The sequence below is a fragment of the Panulirus ornatus genome, chromosome 37, assembly GCF_036320965.1.
Source record: "Panulirus ornatus isolate Po-2019 chromosome 37, ASM3632096v1, whole genome shotgun sequence".
Taxonomy (NCBI): Eukaryota; Metazoa; Arthropoda; class Malacostraca; order Decapoda; family Palinuridae; genus Panulirus; species Panulirus ornatus.
In genome coordinates, this window is record NC_092260.1 from 12550861 (window position 1) to 12563194 (window position 12334).

At 47.3% G+C, this 12334-nt stretch overlaps 1 protein-coding gene across 1 annotated transcript in view; it reads right to left on the minus strand.

The window, feature by feature from the left end:
* amon (prohormone processing protease amontillado) overlaps positions 1 to 12334 on the minus strand; it is a 351024-nt gene that overhangs the window by 65164 nt on the left and 273526 nt on the right. The window contains exon 4 of the mRNA XM_071683796.1: positions 1561 to 1669. Within this exon, the coding sequence (XP_071539897.1) occupies positions 1561 to 1669 (109 nt within the window). The remainder of the gene's footprint in view (positions 1 to 1560; positions 1670 to 12334) is intronic.

Genomic DNA, 12334 nt, shown 5'->3' on the forward strand with positions numbered 1-12334 from the left:
TATATATATATATATATATTTCTTTTTTTCATACTATTCGCCATTTCCCGCATTAGCGAGGTAGCGTTGAGAACAGAGGACTGGGCCCTTGAGGGAATATCCTCACCTGGGCCCCTTCTCTGTTCCCTCTTTTGGAAAATTAAAAAAAAAAGTGAGAGGGGAGGATTTCCAGCCCCCCGCTCCCTCCCCTTTTAGTCGCCTTCTACGACACGCAGGGAATACGTGGGAAGTATTCTTTCTCCCCTATCCCCAGGGATAATATATATATATATATATATATATATATATATATATATATATATATATATCATTGTGTGTGTGTGTGTGTGTGTGTGTTTGTGTGTGTGTGTGTGTGTGTGTGTGTGTGTGTGTGTGTGTGTGTGTGTGTGTGTGTATGTATGTGTATGTGATATACAGTCAGGATTCCTTTTTAAAGGGGCTCCTGCAGTTTTAAGGCTTCGCTCCAATGAGGAGCAGGGGAACGAAGGACTCCTTTATAATTAGAAGTTATTCGACGAAACTGTACTCCTTCCCTTACGTCCAATGACGTTGATACAGCTTCGCCGACACATACAGGTGGTGTCCGATTACACACACACACACACACACACACACACACACACACACACACGAGCGCGCGCGCGCATATCATCATCGTAATACAACCTGGAAGGATGTACGTCAGCATGACTAAGTAAAGAAGGCACGATATACATCAGCAGAACAAAATAAGAGAGGCAGTGTATACATTATCAAGAAAGCTGTGATAGACAGTGTACACATCAGAAACAAGTATTTAGAAAGGCAGTATGCACATAATCAACACGCAATATTATAAGCAGTAATGAAATTATATATATATATATATATATATATATATATATATATATATATATATATATATATATATTAGCAGCACATAGTGGGAGGTAGTAAATGCTTTAGCACACAGGAAGAGAGGCAATATGTACATCAACACACATTAAGTAAAGCATTATAATCATCACACAGACACACAAACACTAAGTGAGCCAACACACAGTAAACCAGGTAGTAAAGGTACCCAACACACAGTAAACCAGGTAGTACAAGTACCCAACACCCAGTAAACCAGGTAGTAAAGGTACCCAACACACAGTAAACCAGGTAGTACAGGTACCCAACACACAGTAAACCAGGTAGTACAGGTACCCAACACACAGTAAACCAGGCAGAACAGGTACCCAACACACAGTAAACCAGGTAGTACAGGTACTCAACACACAGTAAACCAGGCAGTACAGGTACCCAACACACAGTAAACCAGGCAGTACAGGTACCCAACACACAGTAAACCAGGCAGTACAGGTACCCAACACACAGTAAACCAGGCAGTACAGGTACCCAACACACAGTAAACCAGGTAGTACAGGTACCCAACACACAGTAAACCAGGCAGTACAGGTACCCAACACACAGTAAACCACTGGCAGTACAGGTACCCAACACACAGTAAACCAGGCAGTACAGGTACCCAACACACACAGTAAGAGAGGCATCAAGGGTAGGCAGGTACTGTACCATCGTCCATAATGGCTGTCGTGACATTCCGGCCGGTGTAGCCCTGGGCCCAGGCAGCCTCCACGTTGAGGTCCAGGCGTGGCTTCCCACCATTCTGACCAGTGTTTTTCTGCCGGCACAGAGGGTCAAAGGTTAGTTACCTGGTGGTTAGAGGGGTTACAAGAGGCAGTCGTACCGTCGTGCTCAAGGGAGGTGTTGACCGTTGTCTTAACTGCTTACTAGTGGAGGTCAGTAACATTGGCATCACGTGTCACAGGTCAGGGATGGTTGCAAAGTACCAGGTCAACTCCCTGGTTGCTGGCCATGGTTGGTGGGGGTGAAGTCTCTGGTGGTCAGTCGAGCGAAGCATCTGTGTTGGGGAGGTACATGGTATGTTCAACTACGGCCTAAGGGGAGGTAGCCTCTCCTGACATGAGTCTCTCTCTCTCTGTCTCTCTCTCTCTCTGTCTCTCTCTCTCTGTCTCTCTCTCTCTCTCTCTCTCTCTCTCTCTCAACCACACGCATTAAAGTGCTGATGTTATCGGTCACTTCAGGCCAAATCGTAATCGTTGCAACACAAGGAAAAATCAACAGCCAAACCCCTCGACCTACGTACCAGTGAGGAACATAACGGAGGTAAGACATGAGGAAGTTACTTGCGCCAAGCCTCTTATGTAAGGTTCTCTCCCCAGGAGAGACAGTGGCCGGGGATAGGTCCCGCTCAATAAGACGAGATTAATAAAGGGAAGCTCTAATATGACCTCGTGCTGGTGAAGAACCAAAGGCTGCTTCCCTGATTGAGCCAGTCTCTTGTCCCTTCCCAAGCCTTCCTCTTCCGCAGTATCCCTGACTAGCGAGGTCACGCATCGCCTCCCCCATCCTCTCACAGCCCTACCCCTATTCCCTTCATGATGCAGGAGAGCCTTCTTACCCAACCTACAGCCCCGTCTTGGCCCACGGACGACTGGCGCCCCCTCCAAACCGTGGCTCGGGCAGTGTTGGCTGCCTTCCTAAAACATGACGTATTCGCAAACGATTCGAGAAACGAACCTGGCTTTTATAAGACTTTCTTTGTATCGTGTACGTTATCCTGCAGCCAACACGAATGACTTCCATCGCTTACTCTCTTATGTACTATATTATCTGAAGCGGTAGTGTTGGTGTCTGACGTTCGCGTTTCTTGGATGAAGTAACGAGCGACGTGGCCTCGTCCCTTGATACGACCGACGACGACAAGCTACGTACCGATGTCGCGTCAGTCGCGAGGCTCAGGTAAGAACGTTACCAAACGGTCACCTTCATAGCTTTAGGGTTATGAAGGTTCAGTCGAACCTCACATGTCGCCAGTAAATCCCCCAGGGTGCGAGCCGAGGGAGGGTCTGACACTGACAGCTGGTGTGCGGGTCCCTCCCCGTCCCTCTGTTCTAGTGTTAACAATAGTTTCTCGGAGGAGGAACGTAAACCCAGTCACACAGACGTACATCCATCTACGACTCTCCCGTATGTATACATATCTACAACTGCGACTCTTTCACCACACACGTACATAATGCTATATTTCCCTCTAAGGAATGATAAAAAATGGTATTTTCTCTCAATAGAATTATTTGTAAGAATTTTCTGCGCCTTTATAAACGTCTTTGTTGAATCGTTCCGTCTGTACGAGCAGGCAACCGTTCCGTACACATTATTCCATATCTCTTAGTCTAAATTCGTAACTTTCTAACCAGACTTTTACCTTCAGTTGCACTCTGAGTAAACATTTTAGTCTTTAATCTCCTCTACATTAAAGCGATATGGTCATCTCACTTATTGATTTTGATATATACCCTACATTGTCTCATCCCACACAGGACGGATATTTCAACAAATAAATCCCTATAAAGCATAAAAAATCCAGCCTTTCTCTGCAGTTCAATGAATTAATTTCACTTATGGGCAATCCATACGGGTAACACTAACAGTATGTCCAATAAATGTAAACTGATACAACATACTGCAAACAGGAGAATAAAGAGTTGTGCTGAGCATACATGTATATGGAACATATACTGTTTCAACAATCATATTGGTGAAGCAAGGCAAAGCAAGGATGATGTATACTAAGTATGAGATGATGCTATTTTCATTGAAAACCTCAACTGTTAAGTATTCAGGAGGAAATGATACATAATGAGTTCACTGGCAACATTACTATTTCTAGAGGGTTTCACAGAGCTTATAAATTCATTCAGGCTGTCTGTCTGTCTGTCCCAACCTATCTTTTAATCTGTCACGACACCTACGCCTGATTTCCATCTTCTTATCTATAATGAATCTGGGTCAAACTTCACGGTCGCTAGAGTCACTTACTGCCTCCAACCTGGCACCAACCTCCTCCACCAACTCCAAGCACAACCCACCTTTCATGTACCACTGGTGCCACCACTCTTACCCTCCCTCCTTCCACATCCCATTAGTGCCACCACTTTCCCTCCTTCCTTCTACATCCCACTGGTGCCACCACTCTTGCCCTCCCTCCTTCCTCATCCCACTGGTGCCACCACTCTTGCCCTCCCTCCTTCCACATCTCACTGGTGCTACCACTCTTGCCCTCCCTCCTTCCACATCCCAATGCCGCCACCAATCTTGCCCATCCTCCTTCCACATCCTGCCCACCAAACCATGAAAATTATGAAAGCTAAGATGATCCACATTTCACCTTCAGTTTCTCTCCCCTGACCTTCAACACACCTCTCTCTTCCCTCCCAGGAGGACTATCCTGCAAGATACACACAAAAAATGGTTCAAACCTCATTACAAATTATGTATACCAACGCGAAGGGCGGTCTGGTCGTAAACGGTAAAGAGGTAGAGTTTGTGGGGCGAGCAAGGGAGGGTATTCTTGATATAGCTGTTTGAGTGGAGTCCAAACTCAGTAAAGTGATAAAGTTTGGACTACTACATCCAGAGCAGCGAGGAGCGTAAAGGGGAAGGTAAAGGGGAGGAGGGACTGATTCTCTTGGCAAGAAGTTGGTAAAGTCCTGATAATGGGCGACTTCAACCACAGGGAGACGGACTGGGAGAATGTAAATATCCACAGAGATTGGGAGAAATGGAGACACTTATTCCTAGTGTGTGTACTAGAGAACTTAAGCGTACAGATGTCAGAGGGACTGATACACCGTCGTAGTATATCACTGTATCCTTTCGTTTTAAAGGTAATATATTTAGTTATATGAAGCCTAGCATTCTGCTGGCTTACTGTATGTAGTGAGGCATTGTGTTTGAGGTCATTACTGATGATCCATACGAAGTCATTTTATTCTTTTACTTCTAGTGATGATTGACTAAGTAATTCATATTCTTAATCACTAAATCAATCGCCAAAATGTAACACTTTACATGTCTACATTAATGTCAGTTTGCCATATCTATGACCGCTCCATCACTCTGTCTCAACCACTTTGAATCTTTAAGGCAGTCTTCCTTTGTGTTTGGGTTGCATTTCATGATCTCGTGTCGTCGACAAATTCCGAAATGCTTCACGGCAGTTCTGTTTGTTTACGGATCATTAAAGTATATAATGAAAAGTATGGTTCCAAGTCTGGGTCCCAAGACTGAGCCTTGTGGCACCCCACATGTCACGTTCAACCAGTAGGCCGCTTCCCAGTGGAATCAATACCATTCGTTGTTTCCAATCTGTGAGTCACTCAACTGTCCTCCGCAAGGTCGATTTTTAATATCGAGAGCTTTAATTCCACTCGGCCATCTTTCATGAGGTCCTGTGTTCAAATCCTCGCGACAGTAAATGTATATATAACATGTGAGGGCATTTTGGTAACACAGTTATTATATATATAACTAAGGTTTTCTCTCAACTTCGTTATATACGTTTTATTTCAAAACTTATGTTCCTAATTGCTTATCCGTTTATTATCATCTGAAAAATTAACTAACTTATCACTGCTTCCAATTCTTTTCCTTGAACCGAAGTCGTCTGAAACTCCCTTTCTATCTACTTTTTCTTTTCTTCTGTTAAAACTTGGTGTTACATTACAAAGATTCCAGTCTTTCGGAACTTTCTCTTCCTGTACTGATTTGATGAAAATTTTTGGGATCCCAAATGCTGTTTTTGGATTTGAAGAAGAGGTGCATGGGCTAGAGTGGATATGGCAGGGTGAGAGTGGAGGGGGATGGGTGAGAGCAGAAGTGGGGTGAAAGTGGAAGGGAACAGGTGACATTGGAGGAGGATGGGTAAGAGTGGACGGAGCTAAGTGAGAGTGGAGGAGACTGGATGCGAGTGGAGAGGCTGGGTGAGAGTGGAGGGAGAGTGTGTGGCAAGACTGGAGCTACCTGATAAGGCCACCTAACCGCTGGCGTAACTCACAAGTAAGGGGGTAAAATTTCCGAGAGAACATGAGTGTGCATGACGACAGTGAGGACCTGGTGCATGGCGATAGTGAGGACCTGGTGCACGACGACAGTGAGGACCTGGTGCATGACGATAGTGAGGACCAGGTGCATGACGATAGTGAGGACCTGGTGTATGACGATAGTGAGGACCTGGTGCATGGCGATAGTGAGGACCTGGTGCACGACGACAGTGAGGACCTGGTGCATGGCGATAGTGAGGACCTGGTGCATGACAATAGTGAGGACCTGGTGCATGACGATAGTGAGGACCAGGTGCATGACGATAGTGAGGACCTGGTGCATGACGATAGGGAGGACCTGGTGCATGACAATAGTGAGGACCTGGTGCATGACGATAGTGAGGACCAGGTGCATGACGATAGTGAGGACCTGGTGCGTGACGATAGTGAGGACCTGGTGCATGACGATAGTGAGGACCTGGTGCATGATGATAGTGAGGACCTGGTGCATGACGATAGTGAGGACCTGGTGCATGACGATAGTGAGGACCTGGTGTATGACGATAGTGAGGACCTGGTGCATGACGATAGTGAGGACCTGGTGCATGACGATAGTGAGGACCTGGTGCATGACGATAGTGAGGACCTGGTGCATGACGATAGTGAGGACCTGGTGCATGACGATAGTGAGGACCTGGTGCATGACGATAGTGAGGACCTGGTGTATGACGATAGTGAGGACCTGGTGCATGACGATAGTGAGGACCTGGTGCATGACGATAGTGAGGACCTGGTGCATGACGATAGTGAGGACCTGGTGCATGACGATAGTGAGGACCTGGTGCATGACGATAGTGAGGACCTGGTGCATGACGATAGTGAGGACCTGGTGTATGACGATAGTGAGGACCTGGTGCATGACGATAGTGAGGACCTGGTGCATGGCGATAGTGAGGACCTGGTGCATGATGATAGTGAGGACCTGGTGCAAGACGATAGTGAGGACCTGGTGCATGACGATAGTGAGGACCTGGTGCAAGACGATAGTGAGGACCTGGTGCATGACGATAGTGAGGACCTGGTGTATGACGATAGTGAGGACCTGGTGCATGACGATAGTGAGGACCTGGTGCATGACGATAGTGAGGACGTGGTGTATGACGGTAGTTAGACCTGTGAAGACCTCGATGTAAAATCCTAAGCCTGGAGTATGATGGATGTGATTCAAAATGTCAAAGGTAATTCCTGTACCATTATGTCCTGTTAACATTACGACATGCATACTCGACGACCCCACCGAGTACGACGGTAAGGCCCAAGGGCACGACCCTTGGGTACGATAGTCTGGCCATTGACCTGACCCTTTAAGGGTAAGGGTAAAGGAGAGGCCATCATACACGAGGGTAAGCCCACCGTCTTCCAGAAGTTCGTCTGCAAAGTTCCACACGACCTGCCGCTCAGGTGAGCGGAGAAGTGTGTCGTTCTGTACAGCGACCGTAGAGGGATTTCTGAGCTCCGGGCGAGTGCCTCACCCTCAGTAATACCCACTCATCGCAGTTACAACTTGGTGACATTGACGTGGCACCTCCAGCAGCGCCCGTACCATGTCGGGTCAGTTACCTTCGCCCGTCTTGGTGTACTCCAGTGCCCTCAGCCTGAGGGACCCACAACGCTTTACGAATACAAAGGAATGCAAAGAGCAACAGACCACTGGGTCCTTTAGTGGCTGTTCGTGATAGCGGAAGATATCAGAAACTCAGATTAGTGTGGCACAAGTAACATAGCATAACATATAACACGCAAACTATCATTGTGATGGTGGGGCAAATAATGCGAGTCGTGGACTTGAAGCGAAGTATATATCAAGCCTCTTCTAAAAAGTCATCTGTAGCACTGCTTTCAACCGCTGTAATTAGCAACTCCATATGCTAACATTCCTGGTGAGCAATGAATCATCACATCCAAGGTGAAACGTTTGCCCATGAGTTTGTATCCATTATTATGGGTGAAATCATCAGACGAAACAGGTCTTAAGGAACTTGGTAGATCAAGATCATCAAAGCCTATGATAATTTTCAATACTTGTGTTTGATTCCCTTTTAAACACCTAGTGTTGAATAGATTTAAGTTTTTCAGTCCTGGAATCATCTTGGTAGCTCGACGCTGTACGGTCTCTATTCTGTCTACGTCTTTTTTTTCTCTCTCTTTTAAGGTAGGGTGACCAAAACTGAACACAATATTCAAGATGTGGACGAACCAGTGAATTGTAATGAGTAAGGATAATTTCCCTGGACTTAAATTCGAAGGACCTACCTATGAATCCAAGAATTGTATCTGGTCTTTTCACTGCTTCTGTGCTCTGCTAACATGGTTTTAAGTCGCCAGGGGTTATCACGCCAAAAGTACTTTTCCCTCATCTACCTTTTGCACTTCAACAGAATTCATTTTCTAGCTTGCCTTTTTGCTTCTACTACCGACAGGGAAAACTTTGCACTTATCGATATCGAAATTCATTTACCACCTGTGAGCCCACTCCATCAGTCTGTCCTACGTCAGTCTGAAACCATCGAGGTTCAAGTCCATTTGTAGATATATTCATCATTCATGTTGGACCAACTACCATAAGGCCTTTGGAAATAATTCCTAAAGTGGTGATGGGACGGAGACACCTGGACGCTCGGCATCAGCGTCCCTTTGTCATCCTCAGATTTAAAGCTGAGAGCAACACGTGTCCTGTGTGGGGCCCAGCCCGGTGCAGCAGCAGCGAGGCTCACTGCTCACCGGCGCTGCCTCAGCCCCAGTAATGGAAGGTAAACAGCGGGGTCAGCTCCACTCCTCACTCACAGTCCTCAGTGTTAATTCTGGAAATGTGTCCGAGGCAGATCGTCAGATGGAGAGAGAGAGAGAGAGAGAGAGAGAGAGAGAGAGAGAGAGAGAGAGAGAGAGAGAGAGAGAGAGAGAGAGAGAGAGAGACTGGGCTCTCCGAAGTGCCGAAGTGTTGTCACACCAAACTACGCAATTGCCTAAAGCCAATATAACTATCCCTGACGCCTACAAAACTGTCCCACACCCACACAACTGCCCCACATCCACACAGCTGCCTCACACCTTCACAACTGGCTCACACACACACACACACACACACACACACAACTGCCCCACATCCACACAGCTGCCTCATACCTACACAACTGCCTCACACACACACACACACACACACACACACACACACACACACACACACACCTGCCCCACATCCACACAGCTGCCTCACACCTACACAACTGCCGTACACACACACACACACACACACACACACACACAACTGCCTCACATCCACACAGCTGCCTCACACACACGCACAACTGCCACAGACCTACACAACTGCCTCACACCCCCACAATTGCCTCACACCCACACAATTGCCTCATACCTACACAAATGCCTCACATTTACACAGCTGCCACATAGCCACACAACTGTCTCACACCTACCTAACTGCCCCACAGCTACATAACTGCCTCACGCCTACATAACTGCCCTACGCCCACACAACTGACTCACGCTTTAGTCTGAACTGCCCGAGTCACACCAGATGTGTCATACCAGCTGGGCTCTTCTGGGGCCGCTTTGTGCTTCAGAAAAAATAAAGAAAATTCCATTTCATTTGATCAGCAAAGCGTCTCGTTGCTTCCCTCGCAACACGCTTCTGAAAGTTTGCACAAGATCGTAGGTTTATTTTCAACATTATACTGGAGCTGTTAACGCCAAATAACTTTCTTTAAATATTCGCTCCTGGACTAGGTCATTATACCAAAGGGTCGTTATGTCGTGCTCGTGGGTCGCACCGCGTCGGGTCTAAGGTCGTACCGTTGCATACACAGGGTCCATACCGTCATGGTTAATGGTCGTAAGCAGTCATATTCTGTGGTCGTGCGTGCCTTCGTGCTCCAGGGTCGTACCTTCGTGTTTAAGGGTCGTACCGTCGTGGCCAGCGGTCGTACGTACCGTAGTTCCCAATGGCTGGGCGTAGCGTAGCGCTCAAGAGATTGAAGACTCGTAGTCTAACTACTGAACTGTGTTCAAGTGGCAGTTATTATACAGAAAACGAGACACTCGGGGATACAAGCGGAGTCACTGGGTCGTCTAACTAAGGTGGTGATGCACCTGACGCCTGCAACACACTGTGTGATGCTCATGACGCCTGCAACACACTGATGCTCATGATATCTGCAACACACTGTTTGATGCTCATGGCAACACACTCTGTGATGCTCATGACGCCTGCAACACACTGTGTGATGCTCACGACGCCTGCAACACACTCTTTAATGCTCACGACGCCTGCAACACACTCTTTAATGCTCACGACGCCTGCAACACACTCATTGATGCACATGACGCCTGCAACACACTCTTTAATGCTCACGACGCCTGCAACACACTCTTTGATGCACATGACGCCTGTAACACACTCTGATGCTCATGATATCTGCAACACACTGTGTGATGCTCATGGCAACACACTCTGTGATGCTCATGACGCCTGCAACACACTGTGTGATGCTCACGACGCCTGCAACACACTCTTTGATGCTCCTGACGCCTGCAACACACTCTGATGCCCATGGCAACACACTCTGTGATGCTCATGACGCCTGCAACACACTGTGTGATGCTCACGACGCCTGCAACACACTCTTTGATGCACATGACGCCTGTAACACACTCTGATGCTCATGATATCTGCAACACACTGTGTGATGCTCATGGCAACACACTCTGTGATGCTCATGACGCCTGCAACACACTGTGTGATGCTCACGACGCCTGCAACACACTCTTTGATGCACCTGACGCCTGCAACACACTCTCTGATGCCCATGGCAACACACTCTGTGATGCTCATGACGCCTGCAACACACTCTGTGACGCACCTGACGCCTGCAACACACTCTGTGATGCACTTGACACCTGCAACACACTCTGTGATGCACCTGACATCTGCAACACACTCTGTGATGCACCTGACGCCTGCAACACACTCTGTGATGCACCTGACGCCTGCAAAGCAGTAATGTTCATGACAATACAACACGTCCAGTAACGTCCAATGGCACAGCAACACAATCAGTGATGCTCATGACACCTGGAACACAATCTTGGTGGATGACACGACGACTTGGCAATCCTCATAACACATGGAACACACTCAGACACGGCAACAACTTCCCCCACGCACACGACAGGTGATGTTTCACGGGATGTTCCCATCATCCACGTTTACGAGAGAGAGAGAGAGAGAGAGAGAGAGAGAGAGAGAGAGAGAGAGAGAGAGAGAGAGTTCTATATGTGAAACAAACACAGACAAGGGTGAGCTTCAAAGACGAAAGGTGCAGGGAATAATGACGAGACATGCCGTTCGCACCAACAGGGTCCACAAAGACGTTGCCAGTGACAAGATCTGCTGGAACAGAGACGTGTGTCTGGGCTCAGGCACGTGGCACATAACAGGATGACTGTCATCAAAACACTGATTGAGTTACGGTGAAGAGAAGAGAGAGCTACGATACAAAGAGGCAAGTTCCAGGGTGAAGGTGAGCGGCCTAGCAGGGGAGTAGGGAGTAACAAGACAGAAAGAAGAGCATAAGGTGAGGGAGGGGAGTTTGGCAGGGGAGTGGGGAGTGACGATACACAGGGGCGATTGACAAGGTATGGGCAGGTGAGTTGGCAAAGGAGTTGGGAGCAAATTGGACCTTAGCAAAGCCAGGAATTGGACTTTGTCAAGATGGCTCTATGGACACCAGGGATGCACCTCCCAAAATGCCGCAAGTAATTCGGAGTCCTTAAGCTCGGATACAACATTCAAGCTACCGTATTATACACGAAATTTCAGCGGATTAAAGACGTGTTGCTTTTAAGTGAGCCTGTGAATCATGATCAGTGTCAGGATGGTGGGGGGAGAGTAGAGGGTGCATCTGCGTGAGAAGAATAAGTACATAAACCTGAAATACAAGCAAGATGATGAGGTTCGAATTTCTCGACCGTGTGAAGGGTCAGGATCAGGGTTGAGGAGAGTGGCGAGAGTGGGTCTGCAGAAGGATGGGTGGACACCTGCTGAGCAGTGTATCAGAAGACTCCACAGAAGACTGGCAACATCTGCATGCGAGGCTCTGTGGTCTCTGGCCACCGGGAAGCTTGGTGATACGGAAAAGAAAGTTGGAGAGGATATGAAAGAACTGATGCACAGCATTCATAACAAACAAAGAGTTTCGTCAGCACTGCACGGGCTCTGTGGCTGAATTGAAAAGAAGAAAATAAAAGAAATCCAGGAAATAAGAGAAGGAAAACAAAATCATGAAAGTCTTCAGAAATGTTGCTAATGCCACCCAAATTTTGAAGTCGTCCACTGGGGAAATCAACGATTCATCAATCTTACG